A 27,745-nucleotide genomic window follows, 5' to 3' on the forward strand; every position below is an offset into this window, starting at 1 on the left:
AAAAAAAAAAAAAAAAAAAAAAAAAAAAAAAAAAGACTTTCTTCTTTAAGATACTTACTTCTGGATGTGCAGCTACTTTCATTAATACTATATAGGTACCAGAAAAAAAAAAAGAGCAAATATTTTAAGACCATCTAAAAATTCTTGTAAGAAATTAAACTTTAAAAAAAAAAAAAGGGATGAATTACATTTGTGTGGACATGTACACACAGTACATGTGAGAACAATTTGCAGGAGTCAGTTCTTTCCTTCCACCTAAGAAAGGAGTGTAGGTCACCAGGCGTGGCACCAAGCATCTTTATACTCTCTGAGCCGTCTCACTGCCCCTAACTCAAATTTTATACTTTACTCTTAGAACAATATAAATATTAAACACTGAGTACTCATATACCTAAGTAGTTAATAGCAAGAGTTATTGCTGAGTAGTCAAGAACTCAGACACAGAATTTTTTCTACATGAAGAAACAGATAAGAATAGTCTTTATTATTTAGTATTTATCAGTTATAAAATAAAAGAAAGCAATCTGAATGTCTATTTAACAGACTAGACAAATACCTGGGACCTGCTGACATGACTGGGCAGCTTGCCTCAGTGCAGAATTCTGTAATGGTTCCATACAACATATTGATCTGATTGAAGAAATCCACAGCTGCAGAAACAAAGTTACAACTGTGTTAAGCGTCTACTACATAAATCATGACAAACCAAACAGACTTCTCAGCCAAAGGAAAAAGGAATAATATTTTCTTTTTTAAAATGGAATCTATGTTGCCCAGGCTAGTCTTGAACAACTGAGCTCATGCAATCTGCCTCCCTCAGCCTCCCAAGCAACTAGAATTATAGGAGCACACTGCCACATCCAACTGACTTAAAACACTGGAGCTAATCTACTAGTACCTAATAAATCACTGGAATATATTTTTTTTTCCAAGGAGTTGAAAGAGTCATAGCTTATCAATCTAAACTACAAGATATTATCATTTGTTGGGAAAGAGAAAAAGGATTTTATAGAACAAATTTAGTGAGAAGTACAGGCTGTCTTGTACATTTCAAACATCTGCTTCAGCATTAGCATGAGGCCTCCAGCATACTGAAGACCACTCAAAAAGGACCGAGTCAAGTACCTAGTATGATGACAGAAGAGCTTAAAAGATAAATAATACAGGACAGAAATGGGACCCACATGCCAACAGTAAGTTCTAGACGTTCGAAGAAAAGGTAACATCTGGAAGGACTGAGGGAGTCAGGGAGGATATTCCAAAGGAGCTTCTGCTAGATCCAGAGGATGAGGAGGAAGGATAGATATAAAGAAAATCAAGCCGGGCGGTGGTGGCACACGCCTTTAATCCCAGCACTTGGGAGGCAGAGACAGGCAGATTTCTGAGTTCGAGGCCAGCCTGGTCTACAAAGTGAGTTCCAGGACAGCCAGAACTACACAGAGAAACCCTGTCTCGAAACACCCCCCCCCAAAAAAAAAAAAAAGAAAATCAAGCTGTGCAGTGGTGGCTCACACCTTTAATCCCAGCACTTGGGAGGCAGAGGCAGGCAGATTTCTGAGTTCGAGGCCAGCCTGGTCTACAGAGTGAGTTCCAAGACAGCCAAGGCTATACAGAGAAACCCTGTCTCGAAAAACCAAAAAAAAAGAAAGAAAGAAAGAAAAGAAAAGAAAAGAAAAGAAAAGAAAAGAAAAGAAAAGAAAATCATTAAGACTTAGAATGTTTTTTCAAAATGCTATGATCTTGTCTAAAGGAGTACCTGAAAAAAACTAGGGCTTTCCAAGTTTCTTCAAAAATGGATTAAGAAAAAAATTCTGAGCTAGCCAATACGGACACTACTGGCACATACCTTTAATCCCAGCACACAAGAGGAAGAGTGAATTTGAGGCCAGCCTGGTCTACAGACTGAGTTCTAGGACAGCCAGGGCTACACAGAATAACCCTGTCTCAAAACAAACAAATAAAAAACCCAAAAACAAACAAACAGTTCTTTGCCATGCTCAGTAATATTTTTTAAGACCTATTTTTACTGTGGGGGAAAGAGGTTTGCACATGAACTCAGGCTAGAGATGTTGGATCCTCCAGGAGTTGGAATTATAGACTCCTGATGTGGGTGGGAACTAAACACTTGTCCTCTATAAGAGCAGTATAAGCTCTTAAACACTGAGCCATCTGTCCAGCCCTCCCAGTCATTTTTAAGGGAATACAGGAATTCTGGGGCCAAAAGTTTTTTTGTTTTTTTTTTTTGGTTTTTCAAGACAGGGTTTCTCTGTGTAGCCCTGGCTGTCCTGGAACTCACTCAGTAGACCAGGCTAGCCTCGAACTCAGAAATCCACCTGCCTCTGCCTCCCAAGTGCTGGGATTAAGAAAAAAGTATTTTGTTTGTGTGTGTACGTATGTATGTGTGTATCATGTTTGTTTTGTATTTTACATTTTATTTACTTATTGTGTATGTACATACATAAGTATGTGTGTGCGTGTGTGTATGTGGCTCAGAAGACAATCTCCAACAGTCAGTCCTCTTCCACCATGTGGATGACAGGGAATGAACTCAGGCTTGGCAGCAGTATCTTTACCAGATGAACCATCTTGCTGGCCAGAGACCAAAAGGTTTGAATAGACAGTTTAGATCAATTAAACCTCAAAGAAAAATCTAAAACTGCAGGAGGCCAACACATGCTTTCCGAATAACATAATTTGAGATTTAATTTAAAAACATATTAAATTATATGATTTGTATCTGGTGAGGGTTTGGTCTGTTGCTGTAGACTGTCATGCTAAATTCTGTATCTGAAAGTCTAGGCCAATGGAGTGAATTCTCACATTTACAAGCTTTTGTTGTATAAACTTTGTTCCTGAATTTAAAATTGGTTATATAAAAATTATCAATAGTCAATTACCGGAAAGATTAGAGGTAGGTGGGTTTTGAGTTACCTGGTTGGGGGTAGAGAATCAAGAGAAGGAGGAAAAAGGAGAGAAGAGGAGGAAGCTGCCATGAGAGGAGATGGACTATGAGCCAGAGGCCAGGAGAAACAGCAAGTATCTGGGGTACACCACTGGAGAGGTAGCCAGGACAGCAGTTAGAAAAGTAGATTAGGAGTTAACCCCCAGTAATTGTCAAAGCCAAATAACCACAGTCTGAGTCTCATTTATTTGTAAGCTAGCTGGGGATAAGTTTAAATTGGTTCAGCTTCAGTATCTGTGTATGGGATGTCCATGTGAGTCCAGAAGAGGCTGTTGGATTCCCTACAGCTAGAGTTACAGGCAAGTATGAGCTAGCTGCCCCATATGGGTGCTGGGAGACCAACTGTGTCCTCTGCAAGAACAGCATGCGCTCTTAACCACTGACCCATTTTTCCAGCCCAAACTTGATAATTTGAGTAAAATAAAAAACAGGGGTTCCCTAAAAAAAGTAGTACTTCACACTGTTCAAACATATATCTCCCACTATGCATGTACTTTTGTAATTGACCTTACTCATTTCTTTATGATAGTCTCACCAAGTACCTGTAAGCACTCAGCACTCCTCAAGTGTCTACACTCAACCACACAACCAAGTCCTTTGACAGGTAAAGTCTAAATGTATTTTATAGATAGCTGTTATATTACAATAATTATACCTACAAAAGAACACTTATTAGATAAGATTTTAGCAAACTCTATAAATCAACGAATTAATGTTCTTAAAAACTTACTGTTAACAGCAATCCACTCATTGAGGTCCTCTCCCTCGGGCAACATGACAGCTTGCCTCAGATTGCCACTTCCGAGAGTTGCCTCTGCATGTTTTAAGAGTTCATACTGATGGGACCCTTCAGGAATATTCTTCTTTGGTTTGAATGTTTTCGAAGAGCGGCTGCTGCTGTTGGGTTAAAGGTGAAAATGTATGAATTTTTAGAATGAAAGAAGACTGGTATTTTAAGTGTATAAACGGTTCTATTGGGGGCTAGAAAGATGGCTAAGCAGTTAAGAACATGTACTGCTTTTACATATACACACACAAATAAATATTGGAATAAATAAGCTGATCAATAAAAACTGCTCCCTAAAAAAGGCCAAGAAGGAAGACGGGATGATGACAAAAACAAATACAGGAGTGTCAAAGGTTTGCCCAGCATTAAGGAGGCCCTGGGCTCCATCTGCACACGCACACACACTCCTGAAAAGCAAGAGCGCAGACTGACTAGATGACTGCCTAGTTATGAGCACTCGCTGCACAACATGAAGACCGCCTGCAATCCGACTCTAGGAAGTGCTAGTGCTTTAAGGTACTTCTTAGGGAGAATATTGTCAAGAAATGAGTATGGTCAACTAGAAACGACTGAGAAAAGCAAAAATGGGAGGCTTATATGTTGTTTGGTCAATGTGAAATACTACTTATGTGGAAATGCGGGGAAAACAGGAACATGACAGTGAGAATAAGAATGGTCCCATAGGATGGTGTATTTAAATACTTAAGAGAGTGGCACTATTTGTAAGGATTAGGAGGTATGTATGGCCTTGTTGGAGGAAGTGTGTCACTGGGGCTGGGTTTGGGGTTTCAAAAGCCCAAACCAGTCCCAGTCTGTCTGTCTCTCTCTCTCTCTCTCTCTCTCTCTCTCTCTCTCTCTCTCTCTCTCTGTCTCTGTCTCTCTCTCTCTCTCTCTCTCTCCCTGCAGTTCCAATACAGAAGTGTGCCGCCATGCTCCCCACCATGACGACAATGAACTAAACCTCTGAAACTGTAAGCCAGCACAAATGAAATGTTTTCCTTTGTAAGAGTTGTCCTGGTCTTGGTATCTCTTCACAGCAATAGAATAAGACAAGGATTTCTGTCTGGGACTTGCTGGCTTCCAGCCTAGTGGGAATAAAAAAGAAGTTCCAATTTCAAAAAGATACCTTGCCTTAGAGAAGAGGCCAAAGGTAATAGAAGGCCCCCCAATGCCCTCTTCTATTCTCTGTGCAGCAGGGACACAACATCACACACTTGTGCCTATTCCACACTCACAGATCTACATATATGAAACAAGTAAGTAAAAATTTAAAAATGTTAATACAGGAACAGCAGCACAACCTGTTACATAGAGCAGCCTATTATACCACATCGACCAGAGCATTTAACCGAGGGTGGGGGGCTCACTGTAGATTCTAGTGCTTGTTACAGCGACATCTTTAACAATGCAAATCTACTCCTTCCATGCACTTGTAGATATGGGGGGAATAGCCACATCATGGGATGCTGTACAGTGACAAAAATGTAATGGAGTACATATATTCAAGAGTCAAAGCACAGCTGAACACATTACAGAACCAAATTAGAACAAAGCCTATTTTGTTAACCCACAGAAAGCACAAACAACAAAACAGAAAAAGCATTAAAATAATGCATATCAGAATTGTGACACCATCTAAAAAAGAGAAGGGAACAGACCTGTAGGCTTACACCTTACCTGTGAAAGTAAATTTTAAGTAGTGTAAGAAATAAATTTTGAAAGGACTAGACTAAATATCATACTTTATAAAGAACTACATACAATAAGGAAGTACTAAGTTAGCCGGATCATCCCAGGAACCTGGAGATACGAAACTGAATAACAGGAAACTAAATACAGAAAATTAACATTAAGTGATTTCTTAAGATTCCATATGTTCTTCATACTATAAATTAAGGTTTGTGCTTCAAGGGCTGGAGAAACAGCTCAGTAGTTAAGAACACTTGCTGTTCTTGCAGATGACTGGGGTATACAGTTCCCAGCACCCACATGGTGACTCACAACCATCCACAACTCCAGTCCCAGGGGATTTGATGCCCTCTTCTGGCATCCATGGGTACTGAATGCACATGTTGTATACATACACACATACATACACACACACACACACACACACACACACAAAACACCCATACTCGTAAAGTGAAAATAAATCCTAAACTGGGCATACTGGTACAGATTTTTAATCCCAGCACTCAGAAGGGAGAACCAGGCAGATCTCTAGGAGGTCAGCCTGATTTACATAGTTCCAGGACAGTCAGAGCTACATAGTAAAACCCTGTCTCAAAAACAAAACAAAAAACAACAAAAAAAAACAACTAAATAACTAAATAAATGTTTGAAAAATATACTTATTTTTCAAATGATGCCATAGAAACAGTTAAAATAATGAGGATGGAAGAAACTATTTTTAAGTCACAGATGTAATGAGACACTCATATCCAAAATACATAAAGAATGCTTACAACTCAAACCAAAAACACAACCACTGCACCATACACACACATGGAAATTCCACAGTGAAACCCATTAATTCCTACAATTAATGGGTGCTAACAAAATAAAAAAAAAATCTGATTTTAAATAGGAAAAGGATCTCAATAGACTTTATCCACAAATGGCCTGAAAAATACAGACACACATAAAGATGCTTAACATTGTTGGTCATTGGGAGAATGTAAATCAATAAATTCCACTTCACACTCAGGTATAACAAAGGCAACTGCCAGATAGATGTGAACTGGATAATTCTGAAAACTCATACAGTTGAGATTGGGATGTAAAATGCAGTGCAGGCTTTAAAAGGCTTGGCGGTACCTCAAAGGCTAACACGTAAAAATTCACTAATACAGAGGAGATACCATCACACACACATACCCAAAAACCTGTAACCAGATGCTCGAAGCAGCGTTAAGAGTGGGATAAACTGTCGATCAGTTTGATCAGTTTAAGTTATAAATAAAAACTCACATTTACCTCACCTGGTTGAAGAGGTCTGGACAGTCCAAAGGGAGAGTAAGATTTTTCAGGAACAAGCTCAAATAGACTACTCATAATCAAATGGTCAGCTCTACACCCAAGTACATACAACACTAATTGGATTTAGTAGGTATGTATATAATATAGGTGGAATATATATATATATGAAGACATGAATTTGAATGGGACATGAGAGGGCACTGGAGGAGTTAGAAATGAAAATACGCATCTATTAAGTTCTCAAAAAAAAATAAAAAAACCTTTGAAAAAATTCACATTTGGGCCGAGATGAAAGCGCCCACCTTTAATCCCAACATCCAGGAGGTAGAGGCAGGTGGGGCTCAAGGCCACCCTGGGCTACATAGCAAGACCCTTTCTCAAAACAAAACAACACCCCACACACACACACACATTTAAAGCAGGCCTGTCCTGGTGGCCTAGGCTGCAATCCTGGCTCCTTGGAGAGCTGAGGCAGGAGGGGCCCAGGTTCAAGCCCTGCCTAGGATAAGAGAAAAGTCACATTATAAGGTGGAAAGCTCTCTTCTCAAATGTAAACCTGTGGAACACCACGTTGCTTCCTCAGCCTCGTCTGGTCAGAGGCACTGACTGCACACTTCCCTGCGCCAGCCGTTTCCGAAGCGGCAGGCCCGGTGCAGCCCCGAGTCCGGCTCCGCCCTCCGACTGCCCCCTCTGCCCGGCCCTGGCGACCGACACCAGCCCCGCCCCGGCCCGGCCCACTCACAAGAGGAAGCTCATCCTCGCTAGCCCAAGGGGCCGTGGCCCCCGCCCCGTCAGACTCGGCGCCGCCGCGGGCACCGGGAAGCAGAGGTCGGTCTGCGGCTCAACAGGGTCGCCGAAGCTTCACGGCCGGAGATCGGTACTGGGTTCCAGCCGCCGCGAACCAGCACAGACCGGGGACCCCTCGGCGCTGCCTCCCACACCTCAGGAGCCGAAATGCGGAACCAACTGCATCTCGCGAGACCGGGCTTCTTCCCGTCCCGCTGAGCTTCGCCCCGCCCCTTACTGAGCTCAGCCAATCAGTATTCTGTGGGCCCGGGAAGGAGATGGAGCCCGCCAGGCACTGCTGTCAACTATTCCGTGGCCAAGGGAGCTCTGCCAGCGCTACTAAGTGACTGTTTTGCTATTTAGGATTTTCTGTCTTTTCCCAAAGGAATGCTATTCCAGCCACATCGTCTGTTGATGGACACTTGGAAGTCTCTACACATACATTGTAATGCTGCTAGGAATGTTCATGTACATGTTCTGTGTGGGAGGATATGTTGACACCGGGTAACACTATGGTAGAATGAAGAAAAGAGAAAAAAAACTGTGGAAATAAACGACGATGCAGGATGCGCAGTGGCAAAGACCCAGTATTTTGCCGCTCCAATTGATGGTGGTTTAAAACCATTTGAACATCACCTGTTACAATGATGACATCGATTTTATCTTATCGACTGTTGGGTTTCTCTCCTCCTCCTCCTCCTCCTCCTCCTTCTTCTCCTTCTCCTTCTTCCTCTTCTTCCTCTTCCTCCTCCTCTTCCTCCTTCTTCTCTTCCTTCCCTCCCTCTCTCTCTCTCTCTCACTCTTTTTGTTGTTCTTTTGTTGAGACGGGATCTCTAGTGTTCCAGGCAATCCAGGCTGGTTTAAAGTTCACTTGTAGCCAAGGATGACTTTGAGTTCCTGATCCTCCTACTTCCGCCTCCCAGGTGCAGGAATTACAGGGTTGACCAACCAGGCTGCCGCTCCTTTTATTAACTTTTAAAACCACTTTCTATAAATGTGTATTTATCAGTGTGTGGTGTGTGTAAGGGAGCTGCTTCTCTTTTTCTACCATGATGCCTGGGGAGAGGTCTACTCTAGGTTATCAGGATTATTTAGGAAGCTTTTTCTTTTCTTTCTTTTTTTCCTTCACTAACTTCTGTACATTTGTATGTGGTTTAGAGCATGTGCCTTGATATACTTTTTTGATTCTTTCTTTTTCCTGTTTTTTTTTTGTTTTTTGTTTTTTGTTTTGTTTTGTTTTTTGAGACAGGGTCTCTATGTAGTCCTGCTGTCCTGGAACTCATAATGAGAGTTATGTAGATCAGGCTGGCCTCGAACTCTCAGAGATCTGCCTGTCTCTGCCTCTTGTATTTTTATTTGTTATTTTTGTTTATTTGTTATTTGTTATTTTTGTAAGCATATTTTTAAATACCATATTGTTAAGGTTTGAGTCTGTGTCCTTCTGTTTATAACTATATCAAGGCAAGCCAATCGTGGTGATACATAGCTCTAATCCCAGCACCAGGAGGCAGAGGCAGGTGGGTCTTTGTTAATTCATGGCCAGCTTGGTCTACATAGGATGTTCTAGGACAGCCATGACTACAAAGAGAGACCCTGTCAAAAAAACTATATGTGTATGTACGTATGTATGTATGTATGTATGTATGTATATATATATATATATGTATATATATATATATGCATATATACATATATATGATGAATGTATATACTTATATAACTATAAAAATATGATGTGAGGGGCTGGAGAGATGGCTTAATGATTAAGAGCACCTGCTGTTCCTACACAGTACTTGAGTTCAGGGTCAAGCATCCACACTGTAACTCCATTTCCAGAGGATCTAACACTCATCTGACCTCCACAGACACCGGCATCCATGCATACCACTACATGTAAGCTGGCAAAACACTTATAAAATAAAAAATAAATCTTCTTTAGAAAAATAAAAGACAGAATAAAGGAACTCCAGGTTTGGTTTTTATTTTTTCATCTTTTAATGAAATTATTCTTAAAATTGTAGAATTATTAAATCTATGAGGAAAAACTTGTTAGAGAAATTTCTCAGTGTCTTCAGCTTTAGGGAGAAAGTCTTAGGGATTAAGATGGAAATTTTGGTCAATATTTAAAGAGGATAGCAATCTAATCTTCTAAGGGAGTCAAAGATAAAGTTTCCCAGTGAGTGAAGGGCAGGGAAAAGAGACCCAGGTAATCGGCATATTTGGTCTCCACCAGAACAGATGGCTCCAAACAAACACTGGGATGTTTTACTCCCTCTGGCTCCGTGGGATAGAGAGATCCATCATACAATCTGGTCATAGCAGAGGTGGGAAACAGAAGGTAAGCGGCAGCTTAGAGGGCCTTCCTTTCTCACCTCTTCTGGACTGCTCCCCTCTGTCCCTCCCCTTCCCCCACCCCTGCTCTCCGTTCAGTTCCCCTTTTGAGCTTCCTTAAGCAAAATTGGCAACCTTGACTTTTCATTCTGTGTAAGCACTCCACACCCTCATTAACAACTCCAGCTTGACCCTACCTTCTCCCACCCAGAGCCTCTTCCCCTCAGTTTGGACACTTCTGTCCTGCTGTTCCCAGACAGCTGAGCCCCTCACAGGTGAGTGAAGAAAGACTTTAAAATGTCTAAGCTGTAGCCTGCTCTGTGTCTCAGGTTGAGGACTGTGAAAGAGAACTCTCCATGTATCAGAAACAAAAACCCACTCCTGGCATATGGAAATATTTATTCTGAAAATGACATAAAGTCCCTGGTCAGATTTCTGTGTTTGCATCTATAGACAAAAGCAAGGCCTCTCTCTGTCCTCCTGGGCTTGCAGTGAGTTACACAACATAGGTGTGTGTGTGTGTGTGTGTGTGTGTGTGTGTGTTTATGTTTTTTCTCTTTTGGCAGATCTCATGTAAACTGGGCTGATCTCAAGCTCACCATATAAAGCATGGGCATAGTGGCTCACACTTTTAATCCCAGCACTCGGGAGGCAGAGACAAGCAGATCTCTGTGAGTTTAAGGCCAGCAGGTTATATAATGAGATTCTGTCTCAAAAACAAAACAACAAAAAAAACATAACACAGGCCAACTTTGTACCTGAGGATGTCCTTGAATTTCTGATCCTCCCGCCTCCACCCCTCAAGTGCTAAGACTACAGGCTTGCTCGGTTTTATGTAATGCTGGGAACAGCCCAGGGCTTCACGAGTGCTAGACAAGCCCTTACTGGTTGAGTTACAACCTTGGTCCTGATGGAGTATAGAGTAGTCCATCATTGCACGGACATGATGGCCAACCATGACACTGTGATGAGAGAAGCACAGAGCTGATGAAGACCATTGACAGACTGACCCGAAAGAGAACAGATAGACTGAATACTCACTGCGGCAGCATGAGACTTGGAACATTACAGGGATTTAGCATGGGTCTTGTGTAAGGGTGACATGCAAATTTCTGACACTTACTGCCAAGCTTAACAGCCTGTGTTTGATCTCCAGGACCCAAGTAGAAGGACAGAACTGACCCCTACAAGCTATCCTCTAACTTCCAGATACACATGGTGACATGCCCAAACCCCAGCCCCAACACATACACACGCATATATACACACATGTGTCATGTATCATTCATGTAAGATAAATATAAAATCATATATATATATATATATATATATATATATATGCCAGGCATGGTGACATACACCTTTTACCCCAGTATTGCAGAAGCAGGTACAGTAAGAGCTACATTACTGAGACCCTATCTTAAAAACAAACAAAACAAAAGCTGGAAAGTTTAAGTGTCAATGAAGCTAAGCCCTCAGAAGATGAGCTAGTCCAGTACAGGGTGTGGGTAACGGGCACTACTCAGAGCCAAGCCCATGTGCAACAGCTTTGAAGCGAGCTGGGGTTTTCTACATTTGCTACTGAAAGGAGAACTGAAAGAACAAAAAATGTCAGCCTGATGAGACTGGAACAAGCCAGGGGAAAGTGAAGGAAAATGAAGTCAGCCACCCAAAAACCTGGCCTCTTTATAGGAAGGTGTACAAATATTAAAGGGCTTTTTGAAACCTGATGCCGTGTGTGTGTGTGTGTGTGTGTGTGTGTGTGTGTGTGTGCGTGCGCCTGTGTGTGTTATGCAAACATGTTTCTGTAGGTGTATGTACATGTGTTTGCAGGTGCCTATGGATTGAATATCATTCTATGTCACCCACCATCCCTCTCTCCTTCCCTCTCTCCATCCCTTCCTTCCTACCTCCCTTTCTCCCTTTTTCTCTTTTCTTTTTCTCAACAATATTTCACTATGTAACCCAGGCTGGCCTGGAAGTTGATATGTAGACCAGGCTGACCTCCAACTCAGAGATCTGCCTGCCTCAGTCTCTGGAGTACTGGGATTAAGATGTGTGCCACTGTGCCCAACTCAACAACCTATTTTTTTTTAAAAAAAAAAAAGATTTATTTTATCTTATTATTTTAAAGTATGTGCCTATGTGTATATGGGGGTTACGTGCAGGAGTGCAGGTGCCTGCAGAGGCTAGAGGGGTTGGATCTCCCTTGAGCTGAAATTCCTTCCTGGCAGTTGTGAGCTGCCCATGTGGGTGCTGAATTCCCATCCTCGACAAGAGCATTATGCACTCCTTTTTTGTTCTATTCTGTTTTGTTGAGAAGGGGTCTGTCTGTGTGGCCCTGGCTGTCCTAGAACTAGTTCTGTACACCAGGCTGGCCTCAAACTCATAGAGGTCCACCTGCCTCTACCTCCCAGGTGCTGGAATTAAAGGTGTGCACCAGCACTGCCTGGTTTGCAGTATGCACTCTTAACTGCTGAGCTGTCTCTCCGGCCTTCAACCACTGAAAGTTATGAGGTAGGGTCATTACACCTAGAACTCACTGATTAGACTAGGTTAGCCCAAGGGCTCCAAGATCCTCCGGAGTCCACTTCCCAGCCCTGGCTTACAGATGTGGCTTTTACATGGATGGTGGGGATCTGAGCTCTGATGTTTGAGTTCTACAGCAGCTGCTGACCAAACCAGCTCCTCAGTACCCACTTACTCCTTAAAAAGGGAAGCAGATCCAGGTGAGGGGCCGCACGGCTGTAACCTCAGAGTAGAAAGGCTGAGGTGGAAAGACTGCTACATACCAAGACTCTGTTTTTAAAAATACATACAAGCCGGGCGGTGGTGGTGGCGCACGCCTTTAATCCCAGCACTTGGGAGGCAGAGGCAGGAGGATTTCTGAGTTCGAGAGTTCAAGGCTAGCCTGGTCTACAGAGTGAGTTCCAGGACAACCAGGGCTACACAGAGAAACCCTGTCTCAAAAAACCAAACCAAACCAAAAAAAAAATATATATATATATATATATGCGAAAGCTCAAAAATCCAGGAAGCTATGATGACTGAGTTCAAACCTCAGAACTTCCATGGTGGAAGGAGAGAACGGACTCCTGAATACTGACTGACCTCTGACCTCCATATGTGCACCATGGCACACATGTACACACACACACATACACACACACACTCCCCAATTCTTACATTAAATAAAGTTATTGGAGGTGGAATTAATGGCGACTCAGGTCTGTGAGGAGTTAGGTAGATGAAACAAATTAAGATCTATTTTGGAAACAATTCTACAAGTTCTGAGCAGGTGGGAAAGACAAAGACAGAGAGTATTAGGAGGACATTGGAGAGGAAAAAGGCTCTTGCCCTAGGGGTGTGGTGGAAGCCTCTTGTGCCCTGAGGTTCAAGAATTCCAGAACAATTAACATTTGCTTAAGGCCTTTCTCCCTTCCCAGCAATAAACCTGTGGTTTTCTTGGAATTTCACCAGAAACCCAATTGACGGCAAATGACACATCCTAACTCCCTCGGGTAACCTTGGTACTTCCTGTTTTTACTATATTTGGTTATAATCTCATCCAAGGCAATCTCCAGAGTCATTCTATAATCTTACTACTTATCAAAAGGAGGGAGTGTCTTAGTTAAGGTTACAGTTGCTGTGTTCAAACACATGGCCAAAGCAAGGGAGGACTTACACTTCTGGATCACTGTTCACCATTGAAAGAAACCAGGACAGGAACTCATGCAGGGTAGGAACCTGGAGGCAGAGCTGATGCAGAAGTCATGGAGCGGTGCTGCTTACTGGCTTGCTCCTCATGGCTTGCTCAGCCTGCTTTCTTATAGACCCCAGGATCTCCAGCCCAGGGATAGCACCACCCACAATGGGTTCAATCACTAACTAAAAAAGTGCCCTGTAGTGAGACCTTATGGAGACATTGTCTCAGTTGGGATTCCCACCTTTCCTATGACTCTAGCTCATGTCAGACTGACAAGATTAGCCAGCACAGAGGTGAGGTGCTGGTGAGATAGCTTGGTGGGTAGAAGCAAGCATAAGGACCTTAGTTTGGATCCCTGGCATCTCTGTAAATGCCAGGTAGGTGTGAGGCTCTGTCTGTAACCTCGGCGCTCAGGAGGTGGAGACAGGGAATACTCAGGGCCAGCTGTCTAAGTAGACTAGCCAAACTGGCAACCCTGGGTTCAATCAGAGGCCTTGTCCCAATAAACAAAGGGAAGATGAATCAAGGAAAACACCAATATTAACTTCTGGCTTCCACACACATAGGTACCCACGTCACGCACACATATAAATAAACATGCTAGGAAAGAAAAAGATCAGGGGGCAAGGGGAAATAATAAATAAAATAAAAACTAGATAAGAAGCATTTTGGTTAAGCAAATGACATTTAAATATAATATTCCGGGAAACATAGAAGCAAGTCTTTTTATTAAAAACACTAGAGCTAGTGTTGGAGGATCGGGAGTTACAAGAGGTTTTGAGTCACTAGAAGGATAAGAAACGAACTTGGGCACTTTGCAAGGGCAGTAAGTAATCTTAACCGTGGAGCCATCTCTCTACCCTATCTTGCTCCTTTTTCAGGTCTCACCCTGCTGTTTTGACATCCTTTGATGATTCCAGATCAATTTTTAGTATGATTTTGCCAAATGATGATTTCTTCTTTAAAAAAAATAATTTTTTAGTGCCTTTCAGGACCTCAGCACACAGTAGGTAATTCAGATTTTTGTTAGATGAATGAATGAATGAACCCCAGATTCAGTTGGCCTAGCTGAGGAGAGCACGGCTGCCTCTTCTCTATTAGGGGCTTGACTCCTTCAGCCAATCAGGACCTGCTCCTGGACCGGCTTACGTAGAATGGAGACCTCCTATTGGCTTTTACGCCGGCTCAAGGGCCAATGGGCGCGTGGGGAGGCGGGGCTTCCATGGGCCGGGGGTATAGCTTCGTGGCCCGCGCGCGCGCTTCTCTCCCGGCGCGGGCACCGGCGTGGGCCATGGCTTCAGCTTCCTTGTCCGCTCTGGCTGTGCGGTTGTTGCGCCCCACGCACGGCTGCCATCCCCGCCTACAGCCCTTCCACCTGGCGGCAGTGCGGTGAGTGTGTCGGGGAGCGGGTCCGTGGGGTCGTGGAGTGCGGTGTGGACAGATATCCTTCCCAAGCATCAGCCAGCCGCGGGGCCAGCCCCCGACGGAGGGGTGTGGCGGGGCTACGTGGCGCCGGGGTGCACGTGGAGATGCGGACGCTTGGCAGAGGACACTGTTCTGCCACCGCAGAGATGGGTGCGGAGAGGTCTGCCCCTCCCGGACCCTAGCGGCAGCGCGGGTTGCTGCAGTCTGATGAAATCCGCGAGCCGGCTTGCTCCAAGGGTACCGACTTCCCTCCTCCCGGGTGGGTGTGGTTCGCAAGATGCCCGAGCTTGATGGTGGCCCCCCTCAGTCCTCTCCGGAGCCCACCAGTTCTAGCCTGGGCGAGATGATACATGCCCCAGAAGTTGCTGGGGGCTGCTGGAAGTAGGGTGCATTGTTTTAGAGGGAGCTACGGTGTTGGAGCTTCCGTTCTGCACGTGGACCACTCTGGTAGTCACACCATTCTGAGAGTGTTTAATACCGCATAAACCGTACGCTTGAAAATTGCCAGAGCCAGGCGCGGAGAGATTGCTTGTGAGGCAGGAGGATTAGATTACTGCCGGTTCAAAGCCAGCTTGGACTACAGAGTGAGTTAGAGACCAGCCTGGGCTGCAGCGTGAGACTCCTCCCTTTCCACTCTCAAAACCACAATTAAAAAAAAAAGTCACAATGGAAAATTTCGTATGTGTATTTCCCCATAATTTTAAAAGTTGAAATATGCGAAGGCCTCCCAGCCCTCAAAGAAAGTTGACCGGGGTTGGGGGTGGGAACCTGATGGAGAAGGCAGGGAAAATTCTATGCACTTTTTTCAGGGGATAATTGATTTGTTGGGTCTTTCTTGGCCTCAAACTCTCATTACCAAGCCTAGGAAGAAGGGTCTGAGGGGTTGAGAATTCTTTCCCCACCTCCGTGCATCTCGTAGTTCATCTTAAGAGCATTTGCATTGCCTGAGTACTGTGTCTTGTAAAAAAAGCCAGTGATTTACCACCACCACCCCCCAAGCCCAAACACATCACAAAGTTTGAGAGATTTAGAATGCAAACTTAGAGCCTATAAAAACTGCACCTTCCACAATGGGACTTTTGTTTCAGTTGAAGAAAAATGGGTGATTTCTACTAGGTGGAAGGCATTTCTGGAGCCTTGCATGTTGGAGCACAGGATCCTCAGGTTTTGGAGGACTTGGAAGGGCATTATTCAGGGTTTTCTGAGATCTGATCCTGACCTCCCTCTTTTAATTCCATCTTTCATTTCCTTGTTCTTCCTTTCCTCTTCCTGAGTTCTGGCCCCGTGTGTCTGTGGACTACATGTGTCAGAGACTTTGCCTACTTGAAAAGATTCTGTAATTTATTACCCAAAGAACTAAACCAATTTGTTTCCACTCCGGGTTTACTCTTGCATGCTTTTCTGAGAGATGTGGGCTTCGTATCTCTGAAGGCAATCTGTGTTCGCTGTCCTGCACATTTGATAATTGCAGCGCTTGCCTTGCTGTCCCAGGGTTTGGGGAACATAAACTCCGTGGTTGAAGGGAGAGTACTGTTGCCTAGGAGACAGTGGGCAGGAGAGTAAATGGACTTGGTGGCAGATGTTTACACTTGCAGCTTGTTTCTTACTATCATCCATCTCTGCTGCGTACAACAGAGTTTTTATGGTGGGCAGGATAACCAAGAGTAATTTATGCAAAGGGGATGGCAAAATATCTTTTGTTCGGTCAATACTGGTGTCATTCCTCTCTGTCTCTCTCATTACCGGCCCTTCGATTAAGTAGCAGAACTTTTCCCAAAATAACTTGATCTGGAGCTGTAAGGCTTTCCTGATACTAATTGACTGTAAAATCACTAACTGTTGGTTTAAGAGGAAAATAAATATTACTGACTTGGATTTTAGTTTTGACCTCTATTATTGGAACTTTCCAGGACCTCTCTCTAGTCTGTCATTGTAGTGGGAAATCTCTGCACACATCTGTGGAAGCATTTACAGTCTAAACTGGGTGTGCAGACTTAAAATTTACTTTTGTTTTTTTAGTTTTGGCTCAGGCTCCTGTCTCCCTTTAAGCAGTTACTTAATTTGGCCCTTGGCAAACAGATGAGGGAACCTGGGAAACGGCTCGTGTTTTCAGCTGCTGCGGGAAGCAGCGACTGCAGCTGGATTATGAAAAATCTTCATTACATTGTGGCCTGGCTTTGTGTTGCTTTGTCTTTTTTTTTTTTTTTAAGTAAATTGGCATAACATCCAGAACCTTCCTCTGAAACAGAGATTAGGACCTGGAACAACGCTGGCCCCTCCAGAACCCAGTGTCCTTAACATCAGCCTGTCATTTTCAGTCCAAGTGTGCTTCTACTTTTTTCTCTGCATTTACTGCTTTCCAAAGAAACTTTTTATGAAGTACAAGCTAAATTCTTCTCAGAGTTTAGTGTGTGTGTGTGTGTGTGTGTGTGTGTGTGTGTGTAATTCCTCATTAGCATGTATACATCTACCTTCTTCCCCACCCCTTTCCAGGATCTCATGTACTCAGGCTGCCCTTGGACTAGCTATGTAGCCAAAGATAACCTTGTTATGTCGGCTGTGAGTAGACAGGGGGGTAGACCAGAGTTTACTTAGTTACTGTAATAACTTCCTGTTGCTGTAATAATCCCTGTGTATTCCTGGGTGTGCTGGAACTCAGCATGTAGACTAGGCTGGCCTCAGAGATCTCTCTGTCTCCTGAGTGCTGCAACTAAAGGTGTGCTTCACCATCGCTCGTTTCTCCATTTTTTTTTTTTTTCTATCTTGGTTAGGGAATGGTGTTACCTACAGTGGATGGGTTGTTCCCGCTCCAGGAGTGGAGATCGTGATGCTTCAGTGGCATGTTAAAGGTCCATCTTTCAAGGGATTCTAGATTTGGCCAAGTTGACAGTGCTAACTGTCACACCCTCTATCACAACAGTCCTGGAGAGGGACTGGGCAGTAGCAGGTATTTTGAGGTTTGACTTGCCTGGTATGGTGTTTATTAATCTAGCCACATGATATAGTTTGTAAACAGTCAAGACCTCTGTATCATTCTAAACATACATGGACCTTTGTTTCTTGTTATTTATAACAACTGTTCACATAGAATTGCATTGTGTTAGGTTTATAAACAATCTGGATAATTTAAGGGGTGGGGGAAATATGCTTAGATTATGCAAATGCTAGACTGCTTTCTATAAAGGACTTTACTCTTTATAGGTGGAGAGGGCATTTTGGAATCAGTGTTTGAAGAGAGACAACTGTGTTATATAGTACTGTCAAAATGAAACCCAGTTCACTGACGCTGGAGAGGGCTGTGTGGTTAAGAGCATTTGCTCTTGCAGAGGACCCACATGCAGCTTATAACTGTCTGTTGCTCTCCAGTTCCCAGAGATCTGAGCCCCTCTTCTGACCTCCTTGGGCACTGTACACACGGTACACATGCATACATGCAGGCAAAACACCCATACACATAAAATAAAATACCCATTGCCTAGGAAACATGACCAGATATTAACACCCACAGCACAACACAAACTTCAAATGGAATACCAATATTCAGAGGAACTGGTTAGCCTCAGAGCAGTGAAGAGTGAAGGGAATGTCCACTGAAGACTTTGGGCCGTGATGAGGAGGCAGCACTGAGAGACCCTGGCCTGAAATCTTACCTAGGCAAGTGGCAACTGTCAGCATTGTAAGCCTCTGAGTTCCAGAAGAGCTATTTCAGTCACTGTGCTCATGCTGACCTGGTAGCTGGTGACTGCCCTTATATATCTCCTTCAGGGCCTAGAGAGAAGGCTCGTGGTTAAGAGCACAGGCTGCTCTTCCAGAGGTCCTGAGTTCAATTCCCCGCAAACACACGGTGGCTCACAACATCTGTGATGGGATCCGATGCCTGCCCTCTTCTGGTGTGTCTGAAGACAACTACAGTGTACTCACATACATAAAATTTATAAATAAATCTTCGGGGGGGGGGGGAGTGGTTTGAGACAGGCTTTCTCTGTATAGCCTTGGCTATCCTGGAACTCACTCTGTAGACCAGGCTGGCCTCGAACTCAGAAATCCACCTGCCTCTGCCTCCCAAATGCTGGGAAAAGACGTGAGCCACCACTGCCTGGCAATAAATAAATCTTTAAAAACAAAATATCTCCTTTGGATCTCATATTTAAACCTAAGTCTTTGGTGTTTAATAACTTTTTCTAGTTGAATTGGTCTTTTTTTTTTTTTCTGTGCAAATATTCAAGCTACATTTTTTTGTCACCTTTTGCAGAAATGAAGCTGTTGTCATTTCTGGAAGGAAACTGGCCCAGCAGATCAAGCAAGAAGTACGGCAGGAGGTAGAAGAGTGGGTAGCCTCAGGCAACAAGCGGCCACACCTCAGTGTCATTCTGGTTGGTGACAATCCTGCCAGTCATTCCTATGTTCTCAACAAAACCAGGGCAGCAGCTGAAGTGGGTAAGTGTCATCACCAGAGACCTACTGGTATGTGGCACCATGCTTCTTTCTGAGTAGAGCCCCGAGTGGTTGCCCAGACCATAATCCCAGCACTGTGGAGCTGGAGTCAGAAGGACCAGGAATTCAAGTCCAGCCTTGGCCACATAGCAAGTTTCAGGTCATCCTGGACTACATAAGACCTTGTCTCAAAAATCTAAAATACAAATAAATAGATAAATAAATAAATAAATAAATAAATCTAAAATACAAAAACAAAAAAACCTCTACAGCAACAATAAAAACAGAAAACTCAAATACATAAGACTAGTGTGATAAGACTGAGTCAAAAACCTTACTGTGGAAAGCACTGGCCTGTCGAGGACTTTCAGTGACAAAGGATTGTCATACTGTGGCTTCTGGGCTGTGAGCGCCACTCTGTCTCGGCCTTAACTTTTTTTTTCTTTTGGTTTTTCGAGACAGGGTTTCTCTGTGTAGCCCTGGCTGTCCTGGAACTCACTCTGTAGACCAGGCTAGCCTCAAACTCTCGAACTCAGAAATCCGCCTGCCTCTGCCTCTCAAGTGCTGGGATTAAAGGTGTGTGCCACCACCGCTCAGCTTAACTTTTTACAAATGACCTTGAACACGTTTTACATTTGCTTCCCCTGAGCGGCTCTGTCTTAGTGAGCTGGCTCAAGGATTGGTCATTCATCCCAGCTACATCAGAAGGGAAGACACCAGGTGCTCAGACCACTGACTGTCACAGGAGCAGACACAGGCACATCTAAAGCAGCTGCTTCTAAACTGCCGTCATATGGTGATCTGCAGTGCCTCAAGGACAGACACAGGCCTCCCATCCCCCAAGACCCGAGCCGCCTCAGCCCACGATGATAAAGCCAATCGGTGAAGAACTCAGAAGCCACTTCTCAGAAGCCAGTCACTTCCTTCAGACCTCTGTTTAACCACATCACAGTCCTCTTCATCCTGCTGCTCAGTCTTTCCCATGATGCTTGAACACCCAAGACACAGATACTGTTTTATTTTAAACTCGTAATATTTATTACACTCATTTGTTTATTTACTAAGTGCGTGCCTGCGTGTGTTTACTCTTCACTTATTTTTTGAGTCACAGTGTCTCACTGAACCTGGAGACTGGCTGGCTAACAGGCTCTAGGAGTCCTATGGTCTCAGCATTCAAGCTCCAGGGTTGCAGATGTGTGCCGATGTACCTTTGACATGGGTGCTTGGGATCAGACTCCGGTCCTCAGCAAGCATACTGAGCCATTTCTCCAGCTCTCTAGCTGGCATTTTATCTGAGGCTCAGGCTCCTTGTTTCGACATGAGGTCATTGAATAAACACAGAACAGTGCAGGAGGAGCCCTGAGCTAGTGTTTTGCAGTGTGCCTTTATGAGGCTGTAAGGCAGCTACACCGTGGCCAGTTTACTTAGCTTGCATGGCGGTTACACACTATAGATGTGCTTTGATGTTCTTTTTTTTTTTTTTTACCCCCAGAGAAGAACTTAATCTTTATTCATTCCCAGTGGTTTGGAGCTGTGAACCTTGATGTTGTTTTAAGCCTTGACCTTTCTTACAACAGGAATCAACAGTGAGACAATTGTGAAGCCAGCCTCTGTTTCAGAGGAAGAGCTGTTGAATTCAATCAGGAAATTGAATGAGGACGAGAACGTGGACGGCCTCCTTGTTCAGCTGCCACTCCCAGGTGAGTGTTGGTTTTCGAAAGATATAGTGATCTGGGCTTGAGAGATAGTGGTGTTTACGAGCACTGGCTGTTCTTAAAAGGACCTAGCTTTAATTCCCAGCACCTACATAATGGTCCACAACTGTCCATAACTCCAGTTCCAGGGCATCTGATGCTCTCTTCTGGTCTCCATTGGCACCAGGCACAAACCTGGTATACATACAGACATGCAGGGAAAACACCCATAACGCACACAAAAATAAAATAAAAAGAAACGATTTCTGAGCAGAGGTGCTGTTTGAAGTACTTAGAAAGTACTCACTGTTTCACTGTGCAGTCCAGGCTGGCCCAAGGCTTGGAGCAGTCTTCCTGCCTCAGCCTCTTAAGTACTGGGATAGCTGATCTGAGTTACCCTCACGCTCTGATAGAGCTGTCCGTATAAAGACAGGAGAGTGGAGGGATGTGGTGTTTGGCTGTGGTATTTGACTTCTGCTTACTGTCCGCTCATTCTGTGCATCATGGCAAGTCAAAGAGAGTAGACCCTACAACAGCCTGGTACACCGAAGCAGGGCAGCCTTGGCATCACAACCAGGACCTTAGGGCATGGCATCGGTTTCTTTTTTTTTAGAGCACATCGATGAGAGAAAGATCTGCAATGCTGTTTCTCCTGACAAGGATGTTGATGGCTTTCATGTCATTAACGTGGGGCGAATGTGCTTGGACCAGTATTCCATGCTGCCGGCAACCCCATGGGGTGTGTGGGAGATACTTAAGCGGACAGGTAGGTGTGTGTTTAAATTGCATTTCTGTTGTAGTATTATGAACGTAGTGTAGGTTGGGCATTCCAGGTCTGAAAATCTGAAACCCTTCAGCACTGTTAGTTTTGCAATGTTAACCAGATATTCTCAAATCTGAACAACCTCAATATCGGGTCATCCCCAGCCTCACATACTCCAGATAAAGGATATTCAACCTGTACTTAGAAGTGGCAGAAACCGCCAGAACTACAGAGCCTGGAACCTCAGCCCACAGCACAGGTGCTCACCCCACAGGGCTCATCTAGCTGTTGCTTACGACAGTTCTACTTGATGCCACAAGCTTCGGAGAAGGCAAGGTTAGGTTCAACGATGGTGACAGCAAGGATCCTTGGGACATTTGCAGTTTCCAGAATGCCTTCAGTCTTGTCTGCACCTTCTCTGTGAGGCAGTCCATGACTGGCTGGATTTGTGACCCAGGTCATCTGCCTTCCTCTGGTCCACATTCCCAGACAGACCAGGACTACTTTTAATGCAGATTTATGTATCTGAATGATTGGCTTGTTGTGGAACTAGCTCCAAACAAATTCAAGTTCTGTGTAAAGCATGGTGGTAGGCAATAAGATGTTTTCAGATGTGGCTTTGATTGTACTTACTCAGAGTTGGAATCTGTGCTGTGTCATTTAGGGTGTGTGTGTGTTGATTTATTGTTATTTATTTTTACAGGCATTCCAACCTTAGGGAAAAATGTGGTGGTGGCTGGCAGATCAAAAAACGTTGGAATGCCGATCGCAATGTTGCTGCACACAGATGGGGCTCACGAGCGGCCTGGGGGTAAGGAAGTTACCTTTCCTGTTATGTGAGAACTCTCAAAAGCCATCCGGTGACCCCTGTCAACACTCAGAAAATAATGTATGGTGTGGAAGGAAGGCTGCATCAGTGCCACCAAGGATCCCAGAACTAGCCTCACACAGATCTGAGTTTTGAGTAAAGCTTGCTTGTAGGCAGTTAGCAATTATCAGTTATGGTCTGGACAGCACCAACAAGCTTTCTTACTCAGAGTTGGCATCCTCCTCTGTGTCATTTGGGAGGAAAGAAACAGTGGCTCCTGCAGAGGAGTTAACGGACCAGGTGTCATGTCATTTCTGTTAACTCATGTAAGGGAAAGCTAAGGCAGGACGTATACGAAATTACAGCCGTGATGAGCTTCTGTGACCAAAGGAAAACTGTATTTCCAGGAACCTCATGGAATTGTTAAAGAGCAGACTCACCTGAGTAATTCTGGTAATGTTTTCTTAGAAAAAGTAAAACTCTTTCAAGTCCATGAAATAGGAAATAGAGTGAATGTGATTATACATGACCCCAGAGGGTCAAGCTGAGGGCAGCACCAGACACCACACCAAGCAGTAATTGTGTTTACATTTTGATTTCAGTTATTACTGTGTGTGAGCTCCGGGGTCAGACTCAGGCTGTCAGGAATGCTTGGCCAGCATGTTCACCACCCCGACCCTTCTCTCTGTCCTGGGTATTGGTTTTAAGACATAATGCAACTCCATGATTTTCCAGAGGTGTTAGGTTTCTGCAGTGCTGTGAACAGCTGAAACCTACCTCCATCCCAGCCTGGATTTGGAACTCAAGGCATCTGTTTTTGCCTCTCAGGTGATGCCACAGTCACAATATCGCACCGATACACTCCCAAAGAGCAGCTGAAGAAGCACACGATCCTTGCAGACATTGTAATATCTGCTGCTGGTAAGAGCTCTGAGGTGTCTAGACATGTATATGTGTGTGTGTGTGTGTGTGTGTGTGTGTTAGTTGTCTGAACACTCACCCACCCAAGTGCCATTCCCTCTGACTCTCTTCGACACTGATTCGTTTGTTTGTTTGTTTGTTTGTTTGATTGATTTGGTTTTTCGAGATTTTGCTTTCTCTGTGTAGCCCTAGCTGTCCTGGAACTCGCTCTGTAGACCCGGCTGGCCTCTGCCTCCCAAGTACTGGGATTAAAGGCATGCACCACCACTGCCCGGCCTCAGCACTAATTCTTTGAGCTGGGGTTGCAGTTGGAATACCTGTACCTGTCACCCCATTGTAGACTGAAGGAGGAGGGTACTCCTACCCTGTGTAATCTAAACGGTTTCTTAGTTAATGGTGTTCCTGCAGGTACCACCTATAATGTCCTATGACTATAATGCCCCCTTCTGGCCTCCATGGGCACTGCATGCACATGGTGCACATATATGCATTCAGGCAAACCATTTCTATACATAAAATCAATAAATCTACAATAAGTGAAAATCCAAAAATACAGTATGTCATCTTCAGTGTCCTTCTGATCTTTGCTGTCTGTCACTAGGCATTCCAAATCTGATCACAGCTGACATGATCAAAGAAGGAGCAGCAGTCATTGATGTGGGAATAAACAGAGTTCAAGACCCTGTCACTGCGAAGCCCAAGTTGGTTGGAGATGTCGATTTTGAAGGTATTTAGTATCATTTGTAAATTACCTTTCGTGGACATTAGGACAGATTGTTTTCTTTCTTCCTTCCTTCTTTCTTTCTTTTTTTCTTTTTTTTCTTTTTTTTTTTTTTTTTTTTTTTTTGAGACAAGGTCTCAGCAGGTAGCCCTGGCTGTCCAGAGACTCACTCTGTAGACCAGGCTGGCCTTGAACTCACAGAGATCCATCTGCCTCTGTCTCCTAGTGCTGGAATTGAAGGTGTGTGCTATCATATCCTGCTCTTTTCTTATAACTTTTAAGCCTGTATTATTTTGGTAACATTGTTAAAACACTTTAAAAAAAAATGCGTGGTGTGTACATGAGTATGTATTTGAGTTTGCATGTATGTGGGTGCATGGGTGTGTGTGCATGTGTTTGTGGGTGCATGTGTGTGGGTACACATGTGTGGAGGCCTGAGGTTGACAATGAGTCTTCCAGGATTGCTCTCCACCTTCTTCCCAGAGGCACCACCATGCCTGGGTTGGTTTTTTTGGGTTTTTTTTTTGTTTTTTTTTTAAAGAAATTGTGTGTGTGTGTGTGTGTGTGTGTGTGTGTGTGTCTATTTGTGTTATCTGTGTTGTGTGTGGTATGTATGTCTGCCTATTTGTTATATGTCTGTTTAGTGTATGTGTTATGTGTGTATGTGGTGTCTGTGTTGTATGTTCTGTGGATGTTATATGTATATGTGGTGTCTGTGTCATGTGTGTTCTATATGTATGTGTCTGTATATGTTATATGTGGAGTGTGCATGTGTGATGCGTCTGTGTGTTAATGTGTGTGTATGCTATGGGTATATGTTATGCATGTGTGTGTTATATATGTATGTTGGTGTATTTCATGTATGTATGTGTGTCACTGTGTATGTCCAAGGTCTCTAGTTTGTGACTTGGAATGTTTACATGGAGCTTGCTGGTGTGTCCAGGCTGGCTGACTAGCAAGCCCCAGGGATCTGTTTATCTGCCTCCCATCACTGGGACTGTAGCATGCACTACCACATCTGGCTCCCAGCACTGGGACTTCAGCATGCACTACCATATCTGCCTTTCTGACACAGGTTCTGAGGCTTGAGCTCAGGTCCTTGTTTGTGCAGCCAGTGCTTTACCACTGATCTGTGCCCTGGCTGAGAGATGCTGTTTTTTTTTTTTTTTTTTTTTTTTTTTTAAAAAAAAAAGAAAAAGAAAGAAAGAAAGGAAGGAAGAAAGAAAGAAAGAAAGAATTGTTTTTTTGTGTATGGATGTCTTGCCTCTGTGTGTGTGTGTATACATATATTCTTATACATATACATATATGCACACCATGTGTCCCTGGTGCCCACAGAGGTCAGAAGAGGCTGTCAGGTGCCCTGGAACTAGAGTTATGCACAGTTATGAGAGCCACCATGCTGGTGCTGGGAGCCCAACCCTCTTCCTCTGCAAGAGCAGCCCGAGCTCCTAACTGTTGAACCATTTCTCCAGCTCGTTCCTACCCAGCTTGAAGCTAATGAAGGCTCTTACATTTCTTACTGCTCTTTCTTGAATACTTTTTTATAAGATGATAAAGTACCGTGTGATCTTTGCCACACACCTCTGAAGCACCCTGCCTGTCTTGTTTCCATGCAGGAGTCAAGAAGAAAGCTGGTTACATCACTCCTGTCCCTGGTGGTGTTGGTCCCATGACAGTGGCCATGCTCATGAAGAACACCATTATTGCTGCAAAGAAAGTGCTAAGGCCAGAGGAGCTGGAAGTGTTGAAGTCCAAACAGCGCGGAGCCGCCACCAACTAGCAGCTTTCCGAGCCGGGCTGAGAGGCAAAGCGGGCTAAGGGGAATGCAGTATTTTTAATTTATTCTGTTGAAATGGTTTAGAATGTTTGTATTTATTGAAAGCTTAAACGGGTGGCTGTGTGTGCGCATGGCTCTGCAGAACCTCACCAGGGTGCTATCAGTGTCCTGCTTTTGACCTGGTGAAGCATGGGAGACATCCTCACACAGAGTGGATGCCGAACTTCATCAAAACTGTCTGCCTGGTTAGGCTCTCATTTCCCAAGTGCTATTCCAATACAAGTTGATGACTCAACTTAGGTCCCAAGCCTTTGAGTTCAACTTTCAAACCAAAGGAAACCTTAGTAGAGAAAATTAAGGGAAAGGAAGAGACAGCAGCACTGGGTCTCAACGGCACTCCCTTACTTTCTGTGCAGCCAGAAGTACCCAGATTGCCCTGAGGAGAGCTCAGCTGCTGGGCTGGTGGATAAAAAAGCCCAGCGTTACTAGCTGTCCCCCTGTGGCGGGTCAACAGAGAAGGTTTAGAGTCTCCCCACTTGCTGTTATCCTTCTGTGAGCTTGCCCTATTTTAATTTTCTAGAATCGAAAAGCTCATTTTATAAATGATGTGTGTATTACCATGTTTGGCTTTTGCAGCACACTTAAACTTTAAGTTTCAGACTTGAAGAGTTGTGTGTCTGTTTGCTTTGGCGTATGCTTTGAGGCCTGTTTTTTGTTTGTTTGTTTGTTTGTTTGTTTGCTTTGAAAAAACAAAACTTGGGTGTGATAATCACGAGGGCAGCTCGTGCCACCAAAGAACTGTCGGCAGCTGCATCTCTCACGTCCCTGTTGGCTTTCCTGAAAGTTATCAAGGAGTGTGAGTTAATATAAGACTTAGTCAGATTTTCTTATTAAAGGATTTTGTTGCTGTTTGTTTTTGTTTGTTTGTTTTTAAATAAAACACATCTGTCAGGTGTGGAATGAGTTCCTGAAATGCTGTTGTCTCAGTCAGAACCTAACCCATTACTATTTCCTACCTAATGTTCTAAGCTAGCTGTCCCTAGCTTACATCCACTCTATGAGGGGCTGTGGATACAACCCTTTTGTATCCCAACAGGCAGTTCCAAGCTAAGAATTTATTCATCTTTCAGGTTCATGTAAGTGATTCTGGGTGTCTTCTATTCCCTCCAGTCAAACACCACTCACTACAAAGGTCATGCTTGCTTGCAACATCTTAACACGTGGACCCATGTGTCCAGTAGATACAGGCCATCCCTGCTGTGCAGTCACGTGGACCCATGTGTGCAGTAGATACAGGCCATCCCTGCTGTGCAGTCACGTGGACCCATGTGTGCAGTATATATAGGCTATCCCTGCTGTGCAGTAGTTTGATTGACAGACAGACTAAAAGGTGCACGCTGAACTTCCATCCCTGGGTGTTTGAACTTAGGCTGAGAGAGTCAGTTCCCGCTCTAGACAGCCTGAAGCAGAATAAGAAGGGTGAGCCATGTGGTGCTGACCTATTTTTCCCTTGTTCCTCTACCAGGAACTCTACTCTTTTCTGGGTGGTTTTTTTTTTTTTCTTTTTAAAATATGTGTGAGTACTTGCCTGCACATTTGTGTGTGTGTGTGTGTGTGTGTGTGTGTGTGTGTGTGTGTGTGTGTGTGT

The 27,745-nt window shown here is 44.0% G+C and overlaps 2 protein-coding genes across 2 annotated transcripts in view; one reads left to right on the forward strand and one right to left on the reverse strand.

The window, feature by feature from the left end:
- The window catches only part of Mob1a (MOB kinase activator 1A), a 14,896-nt gene extending 7,234 nt beyond the window's left edge, over positions 1-7,662 (reverse strand). The window contains exons 1-3 of the mRNA XM_028762451.1: positions 7,471-7,662; positions 3,693-3,859; positions 557-650 (exon numbers count right to left, since the gene is read on the reverse strand). Coding sequence (XP_028618284.1) covers positions 557-650; positions 3,693-3,859; positions 7,471-7,484 — 275 coding nt within the window. The 5' untranslated portion in view covers positions 7,485-7,662. The remainder of the gene's footprint in view (positions 1-556; positions 651-3,692; positions 3,860-7,470) is intronic.
- Positions 7,663-14,772: 7,110 nt separating this feature from the next.
- On the forward strand, positions 14,773-27,070 carry Mthfd2 (methylenetetrahydrofolate dehydrogenase (NADP+ dependent) 2, methenyltetrahydrofolate cyclohydrolase). Its single transcript, XM_028762416.1, has 8 exons — positions 14,773-14,940; positions 19,229-19,413; positions 20,988-21,110; positions 21,718-21,870; positions 22,571-22,678; positions 23,504-23,596; positions 24,198-24,323; positions 25,937-27,070. The coding sequence occupies exons 1-8, from the start codon at positions 14,774-14,776 to the stop codon at positions 26,098-26,100; spliced, it is 1,119 nt and encodes a 372-aa protein (XP_028618249.1). The 5' UTR covers position 14,773; the 3' UTR covers positions 26,101-27,070.
- The last annotated feature ends 675 nt before the right edge of the window (positions 27,071-27,745 follow it).

Source organism: Grammomys surdaster, unplaced genomic scaffold (assembly GCF_004785775.1).
Source record: "Grammomys surdaster isolate TR1022 unplaced genomic scaffold, NIH_TR_1.0 133, whole genome shotgun sequence".
Lineage (NCBI taxonomy): Eukaryota > Metazoa > Chordata > Mammalia > Rodentia > Muridae > Grammomys > Grammomys surdaster.